At 48.2% G+C, this 21615-nt stretch overlaps 2 protein-coding genes across 2 annotated transcripts; both read left to right on the top strand.

Annotated features, from left to right (window-relative positions):
- Positions 1-7612: 7612 nt before the first annotated feature.
- Positions 7613-11861, top strand: LOC123128494 (uncharacterized). The gene is made up of 7 exons (XM_044548518.1): positions 7613-9086; positions 9989-10028; positions 10115-10191; positions 10536-10630; positions 10874-10941; positions 11023-11130; positions 11218-11861. The coding sequence occupies exons 1-7, from the start codon at positions 7850-7852 to the stop codon at positions 11615-11617; spliced, it is 2025 nt and encodes a 674-aa protein (XP_044404453.1). The 5' UTR covers positions 7613-7849; the 3' UTR covers positions 11618-11861.
- Positions 11862-15492: 3631 nt separating this feature from the next.
- Positions 15493-20950, top strand: LOC123128493 (uncharacterized). The gene is made up of 8 exons (XM_044548517.1): positions 15493-16815; positions 18827-18910; positions 19175-19214; positions 19310-19371; positions 19695-19792; positions 19998-20065; positions 20149-20256; positions 20366-20950. Exons 1-8 carry the CDS (start codon positions 15540-15542, stop codon positions 20760-20762), a joined length of 2133 nt encoding a protein of 710 aa, XP_044404452.1. The 5' UTR covers positions 15493-15539; the 3' UTR covers positions 20763-20950.
- Positions 20951-21615: the final 665 nt, after the last annotated feature.

Here is a 21615-nt window from a genome sequence, read left to right as displayed (position 1 = left end):
GTCAGAACCTGGTCGATAATGAAGGGACCTTCCCATTTGGGCTTGGGCTTGTTCTTTTTCTTCTCCAGCAGGCGTAGAACCAGTTCGCCAACGTTATAGGTTTGGGCCCACACTTCTCTGCTTTGATACCTTCGAGCTTGTTGCTGATAGAATGCGAAACGGGCCTTTGCCACGTCGCGCTCCTCCTCCAGGGCATCCAAACTGTCCTGCCGATCGAGCTCGGCCTCTCTTTCTTCGTGCATGCACACTCGAGGTGAGTCATGAATTATGTCGCAAGGCAGCACCGCCGTGTATCCGGTAGTGCGGTTCGACGTGGTCTGCAGCCCCATAGTACAGAGTCGAGCTCCTCTACCCAATGAGTGCCTGATTCCTTTAAGGACCGCACTAATCTGGGTTTAATGTCGCTCATGATAAGACCATTCGCTCGTTCGACTTGACCATTAGTTTGCGGATGATAGACAGAAGCATAATCGAGCTTGATGCCCATGTTGCTGCACCAAAATGTCACCTCGTCGGTTGTAAAGTTCATGCCGTTGTCAGTGGTCATGCTGTGGGGGACGCCATAACGGTGTACAACCCCAGATATGAAGTCTATCACCAGTCCGGATTCAGCCGTTTTGACAGGTTTGGCTTCTATCCATTTGGTGAATTTATCCACCATGACCAGTAAGTATTTTTTTATGGGTTCCCCCTTTGAGGGGTCCGACCATATCAAGCCCCCAGACCGCAAAGGGCCAAATAATGGGGATTGTTTGGAGGGCGGTAGGTGGCATGTGGCTTTGGTTTGCAAAAAGCTGGCAACCGACACAATGTTGTACCAGATGTTGTGCATCTGCTCGGGCCATCGGCCAATAAAAACCTATACGGAAGGCCTTGCTTACAAGGGCCCGGGCTGTGGCGTGGTGGCCGGCGAGTCCGGCATGGATTTCTGCCAAAAGCTTCCGCCCTTCCTCTTCGGAGATGCACCTTTGAAGGACTCTGGTTGTGCTTTTCTTATAAAGCTCTCCCTCGTGGACCTTGTAGGCTTTAGATCGCCGCACTATGCAGCGTGCCTCATTTTGGTCCTTGGGTAGTTCCTGCCTAGTTAGGTAGGCCAGGAATGGTTCTGTCCACGGGGCGATGACGACCATTATCACGTGGGCTGAAGGTGTTATTTCGGTGGCAGAGCCTCCGATTGTGTCAGGGTGTTCGGTATCTGGGGTTGTGGCCGGGTCCGGACTATTTTTGCCAGTGTCCCCTTCCCATACCACGGATGGTTTAAAAAGTCTTTCCAGGAAGATGTTCGGTGGGACAGGGTCGCGTATAGCACCGATACGGGCGAGGATGTCCGCCGCGTGGTTGTTTTCCCGAGCCACATGGTGGAATTCAAGCCCCTCGAACCGAACTGACATTTTGAGGACGGCGTTGCGATATGCCGCCATTTTTGGATCCTTGGTGTCGAAGTCTCCATTTATTTGGGATATTGCAAGGTTCGAGTCCCCACGCACCTCTAGGCGTTGGATGCCCATGGAGACTGCGTAATAGGGCCTCGTATTCGGCTGCGTTATTGGAGTCTGTGTATAGTATTTGGACTACGTATTGCACTGTATCTCCAGTGGGGGACGTCAGGACGACGCCAGCCCCCAGACCAGCCAGCATTTTAGAGCCGTCGAAGTGCATGATCCAATTGGAGTATGTGCCGTACTCTTTAGGGAGTTCGGCTTCCGTCCATTCGGCGACGAAATCGGCCAATACTTGCGACTTAATGGCTCGCCGTGGTTTGTATGTTATGTCGAATGGGAGGAGCTCGATGGCCCATTTGGCAATCCGGCCCGTGGCATCGTGGTTGTTTATTATGTCATTGAGTGGTACTTTGGAGGCCACCGTGATTGAACACTCTTGAAAGTAGTGTTGTAATTTCCGGGATGCCATGAATACTGCGTATGCTATCTTTTGATAATGTGGGTACCGTGATTTGCATGGAGTGAGGACGGTGGATACATAATATACCGGCTTTTGAAGTGGGAATTTATGTCTGTCCATCTCTCGTTCGACGACGAGCACTGCGCTTACAACTTGATGAGTTGCCGCTATATATAATAACATTGGTTCGCCAACAGTTGGCGCGGCCAAGATTGGGTTGGTGGCCAGGATGGCTTTTATTTCTTCCAGTCCGGCCGTGGCTGCGTCCGTCCACTCGAAGTGTTTGGTGCGCCGAAGAAGGCGATAAAGGGGAAGTGCCTTTTCTCCTAATCGGGAGATAAAGCGGCTTAAGCCTCCACACATCCAGTCAATTTCTGGATTTGCTTGAGGTCAGTTGGGATAGCCAAGTGCGATAGAGCTCGGATTTTAGCCGGATTTGCTTCAATTCCTCTACTGGAGACGATGAATCCCAGGAGCTTTCCGGCGGGAACGCAGAAAACGCATTTTTCCGGACTGAGCTTAATGTCGTATGTTTGGAGATTGGTGAACGTGAGCCTCAAGTCGTCTATTAAAGAGTCGACGTGTCTGGTTTTAATGACCACATCGTCTACATATGCCTCCACAGTCTTGTCGATCTACTTTTCCAGACATGTCTGGATCATGCACTGATATGTTGTGCCAGCGTTTTTTAGCCCGAAGGGCATTGTGTTAAAACAGAAGGGGCCGTATGGCGTGATAAATGCCGTTGCGGCTTGATCAGACTCCGCCATCTCAATCTGGTGGTAGCCGGAGTATGCATCGAGGAAGCATAATGATTCGTGTCCTGCGGTAGCGTCGATGATTTGATCGATGCGAGGGAGTGAAAAGGGATCCTTTGGGCAAGCCTTATTAAGGTCTTTGAAGTCGATGCATAGGCACCAGGATTTGTCCTTCTTTGGTACCATCACCAGGTTTGCTAGCCAGTCCGGATGTTTTATTTCTTTAATAAATCCGGCCTCCAGTAGCTTGCCTAGCTCTTCTCCCATGGCTTGTCGCTTAGGTTCAGAGAAACGCCGAAGAGTCTGCTTGATCGACTTGAATCCTTTTAGGACATTAAGGCTATGCTCGGCCAATCTGCGTGGGATTCCTGGCATGTCTGAAGGATGCCAGGCGAATATGTCCCAATTCTCGTGCAGAAACTCCCGTAGTGCGGCATCTACAGCGGAGTTTAACTATGCCCCAATGGATGTTGTTTTTGTGGGGTCCGTTGGATGGACTTGGAATTTGACTATTTCGTTCGCTGGTTTAAAGGAGGTGGACTTGGATCTTTTGTCTAGTATCATGTCATCCCTGTCCACCATGGAGCGCAGCGCGGTTAACTCCTTCGCCACAAGGGCTTCGGATAATGTCTCGAGGGCTAGTGCGGCTATTTTGTTCTCAGCGCGGAGTGCTATGTCTAGATCACTAACTAGAGTGATGATTCCATTGGGTCCGGGCATTTTGAGCTTCATGTACCCGTAATGGGGTATGGCTTGAAAAAACGTGAATGCCTTTCGCCCTAGAAGGGTGTGGTATCCGCTACTAAATGGGGCCACTTGGAATGTAATTTCTTCGGACCTGTAATTCTCCGGAGTGCCGAATACCACATCAAGTGTGATTTTCCCAGCGCAACGTGCCTCCCGACTAAGGATGACTCCTCGGAAGGTCGTATTGCTTTGCTCAATACGGTTGCTGTCTATTTCCATTTTTGGCGAGTTTCCTCATAAATGAGGTTTAATACGCTGCCGCCGTCCATGAGCACCTTAGTGGGCCGAAAGCCGTCCACAATTGGACTGAGGACCAAAGCGACTGGTGCTCGAGCTTTTCGGAATTTAGGTTCGTCATTGGCATTGAAGGTGATAGCCGTGTCGCTCCATGGATTTATTGCTGCCACGTGGCAGACTTCGGCAAGGCTGCGGAGTGCTCGCTTACGCCTATTATTTGAGGCGAAGGTCTCGAAGACCGTTAATATTGTATTGTAATCCGTGGGAAGGTGCTCTGAGGTATTTTGGGTGAGGAGATCCTCACTGCTTTTGGCCACCTGCCGGAGTACCCAAGATGCTCTAAGGCCGTGTGTTGATATGGTATCCGCTGTACTATGGATTTTGTAGGGCCTGTTAAGCCATCCCTCCAATACGGTTCCACGCCCTGTAGTGGGCTTTTGCTTCTTTATAATTGAGTCGGGCGACTTATGAGAGTGCACCCTTTTAGTCCGGACTGGGGGTTTTGTCAGAGCCGGATTATCCCAAAATTGCGTTTGGGTTTTTCAGGCACTTTCCATCGCACAGTATTTCCATACTATGGCCGCCAAGTCAGCGAAGTGTGCTATGTCACGGCGACTTATGGCGTTGAGGACTCCCTTGTCCGTGCAATTGTTGCAAAAGAACGAAATTGCGTCTTCCTCGCGACAGTCCTTGACCTTGTTCATTACAAGGAGGAATCTGGCCCAATAGTGATGTACTGTCTCTTGGGGCGCTTGCCTAATGTGGGAAAGATCATTTGTATCAGGGTGGGTGGGTGGATTTAAGTCCAGACCTTGACCCAATCTGTGATCCCGGGGCAGGGGAGTTTCCGATCTTGGAAGTTCGGGTTCCGGGATGTTGCCCTGTGGGTTCGGTATGCGGCCTGATTCTGGATTCAGGGTTAGGGCGGTGTCCTCCCGTGAGCGAGTATCCGGCTCGGGGAGCTCGGGAATCCAGACATAGTTCGTCCTCAGGATAGAGGGAGAATCGCCGCATTGCTCCCCCACCACCACTATCTGATGGGTCACCGACAGAGAGTTAATCTCCCTTTGGTCGGGTTTAAGCCCGATCCGATCGTAGTCCGTAGTGACTCCCAGAGCAGCGATGCGATCCAAGAGCTCGTTCAAAGAGGAGAGCTCCATTGGATCCATCTGCTCGGCGAATTTCGAGCCGATGTGGAGGCTATTTTCGATGACCCGAAAATTCATCGTCGGCGTCGCGGCCGAGCGGGTGGTCATGACGAAGCCGCCTACTCGGAGAGTTTGGCCTACAGCAAGGGCTCCCCCAGAGGTGATGTTATCCTTGACAACGAGGTGAGCCATCCTCCTTATGATGACGACACAGTGGAACTCTCAATGAAAGCACCAATGTCGGTGTCAAAACCGGCGGATCTCGGGTAGGGGGTCCCGAACTGTGCGTCTAAGGCGGATGGTAACAGGAGACAGGGGACATAATGTTTACCCAGGTTCGGGCCCTCTTGATGGAGGTAATACCCTACGTCCTGCTTGATTGTTCTTGATGATATGAGTATTACAAGAGTTGATCTACCACAAGATCAAAGAGGCTAAACCCTAGAAGCTAGCCTATGGTATGATCATATGTTGTCCTACGGACTAAAACCCTTCGATTTATATAGACAGCGGAGGGGGCTAGGGTTACACAAGGTCGGTTACAAAGGAGGAGATATACATATCCGTATTTCCTAGCTTGCCTTCCACGCCAAGTAGAGTCCCATCCGGACACGAGACGAAGTCTTCAATCTTGTATCTTTATAGTTCAACAGTCCGGCCAAAGGATATAGTCCGGCTGTCCGGAGACCCCCTAACCCAGGACTCCCTCACCTGGCCAGGCAATTTTTTCCAACTTTTCAGGCTATGTCCAGGCTTCACTTTGTGCCAGGCATAGATGCCAGGGTGAGAACCAAACAGGCCCATAATAACAATTCTACAGTTTCAACGTGGAATAAGAGCTTTCAAGGGGCTCACACAATCACCGCCCGTTGACATCGGGACATCGAAGCTAAAATGTTTAAGGACTCCACACCCACACACCTAACAACTCCACTATTCTCTCAGGACAAATATCATCTCCAACAGTAGCCCAACACAATGTACGAATGGAATAAAAACATCATCTGAACACAATTAAAAACCAAGCCAGCCTAGATAAAATAAAAACAAAACAATCGATCACAATGCCCCCATACTAGAGAAAAAAGCTTAATTAATCTATTAAGATGCTGAGCTCCCTATTTGGAGCTTCCTGGGCATCAGGGGCTATGGGAGCGCTATGGCCCCACCTGTAAGAATGTGTGTCATGGGCCAATCGATTTTCTTGGTTTGAGAAGGCATTGCCTAGTTTATTTCTATGTTTTTCATCAGTTTTAGTAGTTTCTGTTTTTTTCCTGCTTTTTTCTTTACTGTTTGTGTTCCCTCTCTTTTTATGTTTCATTTTGTTCACATGCTAATTCATGAATGTTTATTAAAATTCATGAACATTTCAAAGGACTTTGAACACTTTTTTAGAATTCATGATCATTTTTAATCAGTGAACATTTGTAAATTTGTGAAACTTTCAAAATATTGAACATTGTTTGAAATCCATGAATATTTTATAAATTCAAAAACATTTTTATAACTTTTATTTTTAATTCGCAACATTTTTTATATCCAAGATATTTTAAAATACATGATCTACTTTCGATTTAATGAACCTCTTAAAAATTATGACACCCTTTTTTGTTGAGCTAGCAGTGCGTCGAACCGGTTGAGAGGTGGGGGAGGGGGCAGAGAACCGAGCTGAGCAAGCGAGAGCTTCATGTGGCGGTCCATGTGAGTGCTATGACAACAATTCCACGGTTTCAATGTAACATAAGAGCATCGAAGGAGCTCACACAGGGAGCGACGCGCTAGATGGTGTTCATGTGATCTGGTCCTCGTAGACCCTAACCTCGTGGAGGCCTTGGCCGTTGCGTGGTCCAATACCATCATAGAGACCTCAGTCCGCCACCGGATCAGTGACCAACTCCTCAGAGTAGGGTTGGCCGACTCTGAGCGATCGTTCACAACAGCGAGCGGCGCAAGCTCTTTGTCCGACCGTCGACGCAAGGCGAAGGCCATCGAGCAATTACGCCGCGACCAATCATGGCTGTTGCGACGTCTAGTGGTCCTTTCGCCTCTAGAAGGACGACGAGTACAACTGCTTGAACACCGGCGTCCATGGAGACCGTGCCTACGAGGTCACCGTCTGGTTGCTCGCGTAGCTTTTTAATTTTAATTTCGATGTTGGAAGAAACTTTGTTAAATTTCGTCCCTTTTGATTGTAGATAATATATATCAATCAAAACATAACAAAATATTGTCTGGTTTAGCATAAATTTTCACAAGTTTTGGCGGGTCTGATAGTGGAGGGCTGCTAAATGAAAAGTGAGGGTTCCCCTCCCCGTCCTCGATCTCCAATTATAGCTGGCCAAATGAGCCGGTTTTTTCGGGCCGACCGTGAGCACGCGGGCACGACCCGCCTTGGGCCAGACACGACACGGGCTAAACGGGCCAGGCCCGGCACGCGGCACGCCTTGGGCCGTGCCTGAGCCTCGAGGCTGGGCACGCGGGCCGACACGACACGGCCCAATTAAGTTTTTTTATACATCTATATATGGCCTAACATGTAAAAATAGACTAAAAACGCTTAGTGCGTCAAATAATAGACTGAAAATATACAGCCCATCGTGCTAAACGGGCCAACATGCCGGCCCGTTTACTAACTGGGCCGTGCCTGGGCCTGAGGGCGCAGCACGTGGGCCGGCACGACACGGCCCATTTTTTTTGAGACAACACACGGCACGGCCCGTATAGTAATCGTGCTCTGGCGGGCCGTGCCAGACCAGGCACGATTACGATGGGCCGTGCCGGGCCGGCCCGTTTGGCCAGGTATGTCTCCAATCAAATCAAATCAAAGAAAAGAAAAGAAAAATCCCCAAGCACGCTCGTTCCCGGCATCGACGGCGCCGGTGCCGGCGATTCACGCCTGCGTCTCCCGCCGACCCGCCTCCGTACCACCACCACCAGCACCACCCACCTTTCCCCTGTCTACTTGACCAATCCCGTGTTCAACAGGCAATCTGATCTGGTTCCCCAAATTTTGTTGGTTGCCCTAGCCTGTTTCGTCCGACCTCAGTATCCAGATCCATGGCGCCCTCCGATTTCTCCTTCCACCCCTCCGCCCTGATGGGCTCAAACGCCGCCGGATCCACCTCCCGGTTCCCCGACTGGGCCCTGCTCTGCGAGGAGCCGCGTCTCTCGGAGCGCCGGAACGAGACCACCGCCGAGTGCGAGACCAGCGAGGGCCAATCCGTGGAGGTCTCCTTCTGGCTCGTCGACCCGCCCGGCGCCTCCTACTTCTCCTTCAACTGCCCCGGCCTCCACGCCTCCGCCTTCGACGACTATGCGCCGCCCTCCCTCGTCTGCGCCGGGGCCGCCTTCGTCCTCTTCAGCCTCACAATCAGGGGCTCCACCCACCACTTCGTCTACAAAGCCGCCCCCGCAGGGGAGCAGTCACTGCAACTGCTCCCGGACTCTCCAGTCCCCATAAGACGGCGGTTCGGCCTCTTGCCCCGCGGCGACGGCGAGCACTTCGCCGTGGCCTACCTCGACCGCCAGTGGATCTCCCAAGACGACGATTGGCGGTTTGATGCGCACGTCTATTCGTCCGAAACGCAGGAGTGGAGCAGCCACAGGTTGTCGTTGCAGCACTTATCCGAGTCTGACAAGCTCATGTGTTGTCACCATAGCTTGTACTACAGGCATATCGCCGTTGCAGGCTCACTGGGCTGGGTTGATCTCCTGCGTGGTGTCCTCCTCCTTGGGAACCTGTTTGACGGGGATCCTGTCATCGAATTCATCCCATTGCCCGAATCAAGGGTTAACTTTCTCGACAAGGATGGTCTTCCTTACCGTGCCTCGGAGTATTACTGCAACGTGGCCTGCTGTGATGATCTCCTCAAATTCATCGAGATAGAATTTGATGACCCTCTTGTCAGGACCAACCGTAAAGGTTGGAGAGCCAATGTGTGGAACAGGAAGATCTCTTGGAACAAGTGGGAGCTCTGCTCCACAGTTGATGTTGCTAAAATCTCAGTGGACCAAAGTTATTCTGTTTTATTGCCTCAGCTGCGGAGTGACGAGACCCAAAAACTGGACTTGCAGAAACTGATTTTCTATGCCCCAGTGCTGAGCACCCGCGATGACAATCTTTTTTACATGATGGCCAAGGTGAATGCTGAAGACGAGACTGCCTGGGCCATTGCAGTTGACATGGAATGTGCAGCTGTGGAAGCAATGGCCCCGATTACTCTTGGACAGGACCACTACCACATTGCAATGTTCTGTCCATGCGACCTCCCCAAGTACCTCAACATGACCCCAGGTGATTCTTCCATCTTTATCCCCCACGTGATTTAACTAGCAGTCTTATTTTTTGAATTCTTTCTTGTCTGCTTGTTATATGTGCTTAGGACAATGTTTCAGTATTGATGCTATGGACATTGGAGTGTTCGTGGTCAGTAACTTTAGCTGCTCTTCATTAATCTTAAAATCTAACTATGTTTTCCCATGTTTTGATTTATACATTTTGATGTGTTAGAAACATGCATGAAGCTGCAGCCCGTACTTTAAAAAATGTGCTCAAGTTTCATATCGTGGTCAGATGCAAGTATGCAAGATGAAATAGCTGCTGATATTGTCAAAGATAGTCGAGGTGTATCATGATTCATGAGGCCATTTTTTTGTTTTTTGTGGGATGATCCCATACCTAGTTAACTTTAGTCAGCACATAGCGCTTATGATAACTGAGGCTTGATGAACTGACTCATCTGTTCCTCCAACCAAACAGAAAAAACAACGATTTGTTGGTGCTATAATTCAAATCTGTTCCATGAACCAAATTAAAGTATCAACGGATATGGACAACCTCAAGTGGCTTATGCAGCATTAAATAAACAAATTATCTTGAAAATCCACTAATAACAGCAATCTGCTAGGGCGCGTCTTTTCATCTCATGTTGCTGGTTGTTTTGGCCATGTGTGATGACCAACCTGCGCGCATCCTCAGACACCATATTACCACTGCAGGATGGCCTTGCTATGCATGCTGTTTATGGCACACTGATATAATTCGTTAGAAGAAATGAGAGCAATCCAACGATGTATCCACCAAAAAATTGATCTATGATTTGCTAAGGAGGCAATAAAATTGCTCAATTGATAAGTTATATGTATTTCTTTCGCTGTCTTTTGTACCTAACTGTTCCTTTGTCCAAACTTTTGCAGGGGCAGACATGGATAATCCAGCGGACAAGTGCTCTAAGCGGTAATTCAAACTTTGCTAATTTTACTTGTTCCAGTTTTTTTTTTTTTTGCATGATGTCTTTTTAATTTATGCTGCTGCTTCTGTAGGATGCCTGTTGCCAGGTGGAGTGTGAAGCAGTGTGTGGTGCAAGTGCTGTGGACTCTAGACTGGCTTCGAGAACTTGGTAACTAATAAGTCTGACTTCTTGATATACGCTCTTTATTTGTCTTGGGTATAGTAGATGTGCAGCCAACATTCACCAAGTGCATGTCTGGACCGTTGATCTACAATTAATTTCTGAATATCTGCTGAATTTAATCTGCAGCATTACTCTAAATGCTTGCCCATGTCAAGTATAATATTCTTGTAAATTTTATATGATCTCACTCTTCATTTGGATGTTCTGTAAGTTGGTGAAAATCTTGAGCAAGTGCTGCCTGTGTGATAGCATTATTAGCTCCGGAGATATATGTTCTTGCAAATTGGCTGTCATGACCAGGACATTCACATCTGTATGGTCAATTGCAGATCAATGCTTGGAAATTGAGAGGTCAACTTACTACACATGCAGATTATTACTTCAGTTTTCTCCAGTATCATCTCTGCGTTCCAGTATCAGACCAGTAAGTTCTGTTATTGTATCCCACAGATATAGTCCAGGGCTTCATGTTATGAGTGTATCCTTATCTCTTTGCTAACCCTTTGTGGTCAAGTTTCTAGTTTTGTTTATGTAGGCAGATGTGCTAGCGTGTTTATAAAGCAATTGCTTGATTTCAAATTATGAGCTCTCAGCATTCTTGGGCAATTATTTATATTCATATTATGAATTCTTAATGTGACTGAATCCTAAGAAAATCATGATGTAGATGGTAAAATATGCTTCCCATAATGGTCAAGATGAAGCTGCATCAAAGGCTGTAGATTTTTGCCTAAGGTATATAGATGAGGAAACCAGGCATTTGTTTGTGAAATAAACTTACCTTTATATCTGATCATAATGTTTGCTGTTTACTAGAGCTTTGGAAGATTTTGATTTGGCTCTACACGGATCACCGAGTGATCCATCAGCATCTGTTGAAGCCATGCGTAGCAAAATCAGTGATGTCGTTCAAGCTTTGGACAAGTACAAGAAAATAAGTCACCTCTCTTCTTTATTATTGAAAGGAGCCCTTTACTGATCTTAATTTTATACTTGGTTCAATTGTTTCAGCGTCACGCAAATTGTGCCATCAACACTGATACCAAAAGAAAGGTTTCTTGGAGATGCCAGCGGCCAAAAAAGATCAAAGGCAACATTTGAAACTTGTGAGAAGCCAATCGAGACAAAGAATACAGCCCATGGGTGGCTGCAAGTGAGATTCAAGCCCATTCATCAGGAGAGGTATCAACGTCGCAGGAGATGGGGGAAAGCTAGCCGTGAACAACGAGCTGTGGTCGATGCAAAGGATACACCTGGCAAGTGGGAGCGAGGGAAATTCAAGCCCAGTAATTCTCGAAGGGGAAAGGCGGTGGTCCCGGGTGGCTGGTTGCTGCCTCTCTGCTTGCTGATATCGATGGTCGTGGTTATGTCATCTTCCCGCCGTTATGTAACGGAGCCGGTATCTTACTGATAGGGAATGTCTGTAGGAGCATAAGCTTATTGTATATGGAATGTTGAGTTATGGTTTCGGCCGTCGTTAATGTATGGACATGATGCTTATGTGAAGGTGCTGGTTGCTGCTACCTAGTAGACACCTAATTGTAGTACTACATACTCCGTATGTTGTACTAGCTATACTTGCTATACCTTCTTTGTAAGGGCATAGTTATCTCTATGGTGTTTTGGTGATTGATGACAATGCATTTGCGGACTAATCGGGTGCTTTGAGTTCTTTCAGATATTCATCCTTCGGCACGAAACGATTATTTCCCCTCGGCGCTCTACTCAAGACGGTGTAGCTTCCTTTGTGACTTTGTTGGTGGACTAAGTTTCGTAGTAGTCACCGTACTATCAAGAGGGGATCTGCTTCGGTATGGTTTGGGTGGAATCAACACGTACACGTTCTTCTCTCACCCACCGTTTCTTTCCGTCTCTCTGATGCTCCTCTTTTCTCCTCTATGCGTGTTTTCCTGGACCCAGCGGTAGTACCGCGGGCCACAGCGGTAGTACCGCTGAGACTCACTAAGCGGCAGTACCGCTCCTCGGAGCGGTAATACCGCTTTATGGTCTTAGCATCAGTACCGCTGCGGCTCCGTGTTCCTACCGCCTCGACTCGAGTGCGCATTTTCTCGTGTCGGGTTTTACGGCACTAGCTGCAGTATAGCGGTAGTACGGCTGAAGCTCAGCAAGCGGTAGTACCGCTGGATGGCCTCAGCCGCAGTACCGCCGTGGCTCCGTGCTCCTACCGCCTCGACTCGAGTGCGCATTTTCTCGTGTCGGGTTTTACGGTACTAGCTGCAGTAGTAGTGGCGGTAGTGCTGCTTGCGAGCGGTAGTACCGCCCTGCCTCCGCGGTAGTACCGCTCTGGGTCCCAGCCCCAGCCTCTTCTCTTCTAGCGCGGCAGTACCGCTGAGGTGGAGCGGTAGTACCGCTTATGAGCGGTAGTACCGCCCTGCTCCCGCGGTAGTACCGCTCTCTGCGGGGCTGAGTGGGGGGTAACGGTTGGATTGTTCCCCCCACTATAAAAGGGTGTCTTCTTCCCTCCTTTGACCTACCTCTTCCACCATTAAAGCTCCATTATTGCTCCAAACTCCATTTTCGTCCGATCTCACTCCCTAGCCAACCAAACTTGTTGATTTGCTCAGGAGTGGTTGAGAAGGCCCCGATCTACACTTCCGCCGAGAGATTTTTGATTCCCCCACTCATCCTTAGCGGATCTTGTTACTCTTGGGTGTTTGAGCATCCTAGACGGTTGAGGTCACCTCGGAGCCATATTCCATTGTGGTGAAGCTTCGTGGTCTTGTTGGGAGCCTTCGATTAAGTTGTGGAGTTTGCCCCAACCTTGTTTGTAAAGGTTCGGTCGCCGCCTTCAAGGGCACCAATAGTGGAATCACGGCATCTCGCATTGTGTGAGGGCGTGAGGAGAATACGGTGGCCCTAGTGGCTTCTTGGGGAGCATTGTGCCTCCACACCGCTCCAACGGAGACGTACTTCCCCTCAAAAGGAAGGAACTTCGGTAACACATCCTCGTCTTCACCGGATCCACTCTTGGTTATCTCTTACCTTTACTTGTGCAAGCTCTTTAGTGTTTGTTCCCTTGCTTGCTTGTGTGCTTGTTGTTGTTGCATCATATAGGTTGTTCACCTAGTTGCACATCTAGACAACCTACTTTGATGCAAAGATTAATTTGGTAAAGAAAAGCTAAAAATTGGTAGTTGCCTATTCACCCCCCCTCTAGTCAACCATATCGATCCTTTCATTCTTGCTGCTTGCGTGCATGAAGAAACTGGTGGCAGGTTATGCTCTTCTAAGTTAACTCCATTTAGAACCCCAGATCTCAATCCTGGTTGTACCCAGTAGGTGAATGAAGTATCAGTTGTTTTACTTGATTGCCATTTTTGCCTACACCGTTGCTTATTGTATCATAAGATGGAGTTGACTCATGTTTTGTTTCTGTAGGCTGTAAAATCAAGTTGAGGTATTGATAAGTATGTAAATGGCGCGTGTTTAAACCCATTTAAGCCCACTTATTGGCCTACCAGTTAAACAAGTTTCTTTTCATGACAAAATGAACTATCGAGCAACTAAACGGGCCTTGCGGCACCGTTTATCATGCCATTTACATCCCAGGTATTGAGATTGAGGTATAAAACCCGAGAGTATTCTGGTTGATGTAGACCCTGCTTGCTACTCCATCTGTCCTAAATTACTTGTCACTCAAATGAATGTATCTAACGCTAAGTGAGGCGAAGTGGAGATGGGGTGAAGAGCCAGGACCGACAACTACCATGTCATCGTCGGAGATCCGAAAAGTACCATGCTGTCTGGCGGGGTCTGGAAAAGAGTTGATGGGTGGCAGATGGGCGATTTTATTGGTAACGAAGAAGGAAGGGATGGCGACGTCTGGAAAGAGGGTTGGTGGGTGGTAGATGGGCGATTTTATTGGTACCAAAGAAGAAGGGGATGCTGGGGTCTCGAAAGAGGGTTGATGGGTGGCAGATGGGCGATTTTATTGGCACCGAAAGAGGGGGGGGGGTCAGCCATCAACTAGTTTTGAGTGTCTTTGTTTCAAAACAGTCATAATAACAAATAAAATATTTCAATATACATTGTATGGACTGAAATGAGTGAACGAGCACACCAAAACATATATTTAGGAAAAAAGTTAGAACATCTTATACTTATGAATCAAGGGAGTATATAAACTTCTGCTTCCTTCCGCTCACAAATATTTAGATATTTTAATATAAACTACTAATGCATACATACTAAAGTAGGTGAAGACACTAAAATTCGTTTATATACTCTCTCTGTTCCGAATTACTTGTCGCAGGTATGAATATATCTAGATGTATTTTAGTCTAAATACATTCGTTTCTGTGACAAATAATTTGAAACGGAAGAAGTACATCCGAATCAGAGAGTACTTTGTAACAGTGAATGGAGATGCATATTTGCTGCCCAAAATTATACGTAAAGAAAAGCGTTTACCACACTGAGCTTATAGTAGGAAAAAAAAAGAGGAAGGTAACCCAATCCCCCGCGGCCGTGCCCTAGCTCACCGCGCCGCGAAAATGCTCAACATACGGGCCGTTTTTACAGAATCACTCCTACGGACTGACCTGCCCCTCCCTAATTTGCCCCCCACTATACCTGGCCATTCCTCGGGCCGGGTCGGGCTTCGGACCAGGCCAACCAAAGCCTGACGCAAAAAACCCAGGCCCGAGCCCGGCCCGGCCCGGCCGTCGGGCCTAAAAATCGGGCCCGACCCCGGCCCATCACACTAAAAGCCCGTCGGGCCTCGGGCCACGGGCCGGGCCTTTTCCTTAAATGACGAAATCGACGGGCTCGGGCCCGGCCCGGGCTTCGGGCTCAAAACCTAGGCTCGAGCCCGACCCATGGACAAGGTTGGGTCGGGCCGGGTCGGGCCGACCGGGCCGGGCTGCCCATGGCCAGAACTACCCCCCACCCCTTGCATTTCCTGATGGGGTCTGCCTCCTCCAAATCAGTTCATGCCATCTCACCCTGCAACTTCTAATCCGTAAAGCTTGTCCGTAAGTCTAGCATCGCTGGTATACCTGGCCATACCTCGGGCCGAGCCGGGCTTCGGGACAGGCCTAGCCAAGCCCGACGCAAAAAACCCAGGCCCGGGCCCGGCCCGGCCCGGCCATCGGGGCTGTTTTCTGAGCCCAAGCCTGGCCCGAACACGTAAAAGCCCGCCGGGCTCCAGGCCAGCCCGACCTTTAGAAAAGTGCAAAAACGATGGGCCCAGGCCCGGCCCGACCCGGTCATCGGGCTCAAAATCTAGGCCCGAACCCGGCCCGGGAGCAGCGTCGGGCCGGGCTTCCCAGTATAATCGCTGGCCGCGCCGCCCTCGACCACTAGAGAGATCCATGGCGTGGATCACCATCGCTTCCTTCAACCCCTCCTCCCTGACCGGGCCATACATCGCCGGCGGCGCCTCCCCACGCTCCTCCGCCTATCCCGACTGGGTCCTACTCCGCAAGACGGCGCGCATCTCGGCGTTCCGGAACGCGACCACCGCCGAGGGCCGCACGGCCGAGGGCCGAGCCGTCGAGGTGTCCTTCTGGCTCGTCGACCCGCCGGGCGTCTCCTACTTCTCCGTCCACTGCCCCGGCCTCCAAGAGGACGACTTCTCCGGCGAGCCCCAGGTCGTCTGCGCCGAGGCCGCCTTCGTCCTCTTCCGCGTCAGATTCAGCTTCCGCAGCGAGAGGCGGATCTCCACCCATCACTTCGTCTACACGGCCCGCGGCGCCGCGGGGCCGCCCTCACTGCAACTCCTCCCGGAGCCCCCCGGCGTCGAGGCCGTCAAATCCCACCAGCTTGGCCTCTTGCCGTGCGGCGGCGAGCGCTACGCGGTCGCCTTCCTCGATCGCAATTGGACTGCCCGAGGTGACGCCTGGCAGTGGCAGTTCGATGCCTACGTCTTCTCGTCAGAGACATGTTCCTGGAGCAAGAAGGAGGCCTCAATGGGCTTATCGGAGTCTGACGCCGCATTGTTGCGTCCCTATGCGACCTCCAAGCAGATCGCGGTCGGAGCAAGCGCGCTGGGCTGGGTTGATATCTCACGCGGCATTACTCTCCTCTGCAACCTGTTCGACGAGTGTCCTGTCGTAAAATACATCCCCTTCCCGGCGCCAGGGGTTTGCATCACACCCTACTACCGTCTCACTCGTCACTCGGCGCAATGCTTCCACGATGTCGCCTGCTATGACGGTCTGATCAAATTCGTCGAGATAGGCTTCGATGGACCTGACTGCATGATAAAGGGTAAAGGCTGGCGAGCCACCACATGGATCAGAAACATCTCTTGGGGAGGTTGGCGCAAGCACACCAGAGTTGATGTTGCTAACATCTCGGTTGACCCAAGATATTCTGCTCTGTTGCCTGAGCTGTGGAACCATGAGACCCATAAGCTAGAGCTGAAGAAACTGGTTTTCTTACTACCCACCCTGAGCGTGCGCAACGATGATCTTCTTCACATCATGGCCAAGGTGGGTGGGGAACATGACAAGGCCTGGGTCATCGCCGTTGACATGAAAAGTACGGTTGTGGAGGGACTAGCCCCGGTTTCGACCGGACGGTACTGCCCCAGTACAATGTTCTCCCCATGTGCCTTCCCCAGTTACCTCAACAACATGACCCAAGGTCTGGTTATTCTGCCTTCTTTCTCCTCATACCTCATGTCATGTGATTTGCTTACCATCAGGGCCGTACCCAAGAAAATGGAGACCCAGTGCGAAACCAAAAATTGGGCCCTCGTGTGTGTGTGTGTGTGTGCGCGCGCGGGGGGTGCTTTTGCGTGCGTGTGTTTGCATGCGTGCGTGCATGCGAGTGTGTCATGTTGGTGGTACAAATTTTGAAAGAATTGCATCTTACCAAGAAGCAATCTAAGTATTCAAAAGTACAACATTCTTTAGCAGAAACGTGCCATCCTTTCTATCATTCCTTGAGACAAAATCTTCAATTAATTGTTCATAAAAAACCTTTTCTAAAAACATAACATGGAAACAAAATGGGATGAAACAATCTTTGATTGATTTTGGAAGCACATCATCGCGCGACGGCGCATGTGGCTTCGGTAAGTCTGGATGTAGGGCATGCCCAGTTGCTCCTCCGGTTCTCCTCTTGATGAATAGGTGAACAAGCACTCTGGCCGGGCCTCCAACTCCAATCGACGCACCCAGATCGTAGGGGCGGCAACAAACATCAAAGGGTATCAGAAGAAGCAGAGTACTGAACCTTGTATCTGTTCATTGCAACAGCGGACGTATTCCATGCAAATCGCGACGAAATTAAACTGCTTAAGCGGCGATTTGAAGAACTGGGCTAAGCCGCTCGCGCTAGAAAAGAAAGAGAAAGAGAAGTGAAGAGAGAGAGAGAGAAAGCGGGGGCTTGCGTGAGTTTCGGCCATGTGGAGCAGGGCCTGGTGTAGAGTTAATTCTGCCACAGATTCAGTGGAGTATTATGCCTCATTATTAACCCAACTAAACCAGCACTAAGTAATAGTTTAACATAAAAAATTGGGGGCCCTGTTCCGTCGAACCTTCTGCACACGAGTCAGGTATGGGCCTGCTTACCATTATATCTTGTGAACTCTTGGTTGGTTAAGTCTTTACTTAGGACAACTATGTTTTAGGGGCTGTTTGTTTTGTGACTAACTTTGCCAAAGATTGCTACACCTAAGGTTAGGCAAGTTTGACCAACTTAGGTGAGTGTTTGATTTAAGCCACACCTTAGGCAAGTCACATTTGGGCCCCACATGGCATACACACAAAAAGTGTGGCAAGATTCCCTTAGGCTTGCCAACTTGTGGCTCTCATTTTAATGAACTAACCTTAGGCAAGTTTGGCAAAAATGTGTGGCTAAGTGTGGCAATGCTAGTCCTAGAACCAAACAGCCCCTAAGTTTTGACATTATTGGCATTAGACTGTTTGTGTTCATTACAATTTAGCTGTTCATCAAACTTGAAAATCATCAGCCAGTTCAGTAACCTTCATGAGTTAATGTTTCATGTTGTGGTTAGTTACCAGTATGCAAGGTGAAACAGCTGCTGATACTGTCAATGCAGAGAGTCAAGATGACTCAGGATCTTTGTGAGATGATTGGTACATTACTTCTTTTATTGGCATGGTGCTTATGCGATGTGAGGTGGTGATGAGCCAACTCGTTCTGTTCCTCAAATCAACCAGGGAAAATTTGCATTTTACTCTGAATTGCATATTTCAGAGACTGTCAGTTTGGTTCTTTTTTGGCAATTATTAGGAAACAAGCTGGAATATAACCATTCATGGTAGAGACTGTCTGCTTGGCATAGAGTCAAGATGCCTCATGATTTCTGTGGAATGATTAATTTGATAAATCCACTCCTCGAAATACTAGTTCTTTATGGGATTGATTTGGTTGTAATATACCACATCTTCAGGTGCAGACATGCATGCTTAGAGTTTTGATTCATGGCAGAGACTGTCCTCATGATTTCTGTGGAATGATTGGTACATGACTTCAATAATTAGTGTCATGCTTATGGGGTTCGAAGCCGTGATGTGCCAACTTGTTCCGTTTCTCTAATCAAACAGGGAGAACACATTTTAGTTTGCATTTTTCTCCCAGTTGCATTCGTTGGCAGACTGTCACTGTCATTTTTTTTTCCAATTAGGAAACAAGTCTGAAGAACCACTCGTTGGTTGTGATGGAGGAATCTTGGAAGAAGAGGAAATTCAAGCCGAGAACAGGATAAGAGGCAAGTCGCATTTCTTGTTCATGTTGATCTGCGTTTATGTTCCGTATTTACTTTGTTATCTATCTTATGCACTGTTTTTTTCGGTACCATTTATTTTAAATGATATGCTATCTCATGCCTACCATTGCATATTATGTAAAAAATATCCAGAGAACAAGCACTTTGAGATCCCCCCCTCTCATAAAAAAATGCCCCCTTGAGAAGTTGTATCATCTCTTTCCCCATCTTTTGTATATAACTCTTCCTTTGTCGAATAAATTGCAGGGCCTGAGATGGGCAACCCAGTGGACAATTACTTTAAGAGGTAACTCATGCATTGCTATCTTTACCTGTATTTGAATTTTCATTTGCATGACATCGTGTTGATTTCTGCTGCTGCTGTTGGCTGCCTATTGCCAGGATGAGTGCTTCACAGTGTGCTCTGCAAGTGCTGTTCACTCAACGCTGGTTCAGGGAACTTGGTAATTGATAAGTCCACTCCTGAACTACTACTTTTTTATGGGATTGATTTGGTTGTAATATACCACATCTTCAGGTTCAGATGTTTATGCTTCGAGTTTTGATTCCGAATTAATCTCCTTACTACCTCTGCACATGTCCTCCCAGTTTAATCTGCAGCATTACTGTAAATTCTTGTTCAAGTCAATAATAATATTGTTGGAATTTCTGTTAAGCAAGCATATCTGCTAAATTGTTAGAGAACAATTGTTTGCTTCTGCGTATATTGTAAATTGACTGTGATGACCAGAATATTCACATGTATTTGGTGTTTGGTCCTTTGCAGATGAATGGTTGGGTTCTCAGGGGTCAGCTTGTGATGCATGCTGCAAATCACTACCTTACTGGTGTCCAGCATCAGCTCTGTGTTTCGATATTGAGGCAGTAAGTTCTGTTTTGGTGACTTGCAGGCTTAATTAGTCCAGGCTTTCATGTTCTGAGTTCAAACTGTGCACACATATTTTCTTCCAGAGCTTCAAATTCTTTTTCGAAGTCTCTTGAAACTATGACACAGCCGTCGCTAGTGTATTTGTATTCCAGATTATGAACTTTGTAGTTACCTAAATCCTTTAAAAAAAACTTGGTCCAGGTGGTAAACTATGCTTCCTATAATGGTGAAGGAGAAGGTGCTTCCATGGCTGTAGATTCCTGCTTACGGTATGTATGTGTGTGTGTATACGAGGAAACTTTATGAACTTCACTTTGTTTGTGGGACTATTTAACGCCTCTTGCTTCCCCAGAGCTTTGGACGATTTCTATAAACTACTGAAGGAGTCACCTCTGAGTGATCCATCAACAACTGAAGCCATGAAGCGTCAAATCAGGGTTGCCCTTGGAGCTCTAGACAGGTACTACCACTCGAAATAGAAAATAAATAAATAAATCCGTCTCTACTTCAAAATCAGAAGAACCATGTACTGACCTTTTTCTTTTTCGCACTTTTATCCATCTTTTCAGCATCTTGGAATTTGTACCACTAAACCGTATGCCCAGGAGCATACAAAAGGTGCTTGTAGATGTTTGCCTGGAACAAAAAGAAAAAACACTAGTATGTGAACACTTGGAGAAGCCAGGCCATACAGAGGATGAATCTGACGAATGGCAGCAATGGGGATCAGACTCGGGGGACGAATCGGATGAATGGCAGCAAGGGTCATCCGACTCGGAGGATGAATCTGATGAATGGCAGCAAGTGGGACCCGACTCGGATGACTCTCTAGAGACTCGTGGGGAGAAGAAGCAGGCACAGGTTCTGGGTCGCCGGTCGGGGTACTCGTATTGGCTGTATTTTGTTGGCTGCGTATTGGTAGCGGTCGCCGCAAGAGCGTTGAGTCACCTCACTTTAATGTCATAGAGCCAGTATCTTGTTATTCTCTCTGTGACAGAAGAGTAATTATGTCAATCAAAAAAGAAAAGAAAAGAAAAGAAAAGAAAAGAGAGAGCATATTCTAGCTAGGAGCTCCTGTGCCGTGCATGTAAAAAGGTAGTGTTTTGGAAACTGGTGTTAAATGAAGGAGGTTTATATTGGTGGTGGTTAATGTATCAGCCTGATCCCTGGTGCCAGCTTTTGTTCTTGTTCCTTTTTCCTGAATCCGATAGATTTGCTGTTGAACCTGAAGGACATCTGCGGCTATATGTTGTATCTGCTTCTGGGCTCTCACAGGTTCAGATGGCACTGACAAGGTGTTGTGATCACTTTAAGCTGTTGAGCAAGTTAGAGCATCTCCAGCCGTTGGCCCCCCCAGGAGACATAAAAATCACACCCTGGGGACGAGCCGGCGATAGAATCGGCGCTAGGGGCGATTGGGCGTCCAGCGACGAGATTGCCCAATTTTCGGCCCATTTTCGGCAAATAAAAGGCCCCATATGGGCGATAATCGGCCCATATTTGGTGTGGTTCGCCGTGGCTCGGCGTTCAATTATGAACATAAGTTTTTTTTATTACAGAGTTCATTACAGAAAATCAAATAGTTCAACAACAAATAGTTTAATACAAATTATATTGTTCAACAAATAAAAACTCATATTTCATCACACGTCGAGTCCAGCGTCACCCTTGAGCCTTCAAAGGTGCTCCACCAGATCCTGCTGCAGTTGATGATGCACCTGTGGGACGGATCTCCTGACACATACTGAGGTAAGCAGTCCAGGTTACCGGTAGCTGGTGATCAACTTCGGCTAGAGGACCCTGCCTGTAGTATGGTTCA

This window comes from Triticum aestivum, chromosome 6A, assembly GCF_018294505.1.
Source record: "Triticum aestivum cultivar Chinese Spring chromosome 6A, IWGSC CS RefSeq v2.1, whole genome shotgun sequence".
In the NCBI taxonomy this organism is placed as follows: Eukaryota; Viridiplantae; Streptophyta; class Magnoliopsida; order Poales; family Poaceae; genus Triticum; species Triticum aestivum.
This window is presented reverse-complemented; position numbering and strand designations above follow the sequence as displayed.

Coding starts and splice junctions, on each gene's coding strand:
- LOC123128494 (XM_044548518.1), top strand. CDS start 7,850: ATGGCGCCCTCCGATTTCTCCTTCCACCCCTCCGCCCTGATGGGCTCA. Junction 10,942..11,022: donor GCTGTAGATTTTTGCCTAAG/GTATATAGATGA, acceptor GCTGTTTACTAG/AGCTTTGGAAGATTTTGATT. Junction 11,131..11,217: donor GTCGTTCAAGCTTTGGACAA/GTACAAGAAAAT, acceptor CAATTGTTTCAG/CGTCACGCAAATTGTGCCAT.
- LOC123128493 (XM_044548517.1), top strand. CDS start 15,540: ATGGCGTGGATCACCATCGCTTCCTTCAACCCCTCCTCCCTGACCGGG. Junction 19,215..19,309: donor GTGGACAATTACTTTAAGAG/GTAACTCATGCA, acceptor GCCTATTGCCAG/GATGAGTGCTTCACAGTGTG. Junction 20,066..20,148: donor GCTGTAGATTCCTGCTTACG/GTATGTATGTGT, acceptor TTGCTTCCCCAG/AGCTTTGGACGATTTCTATA.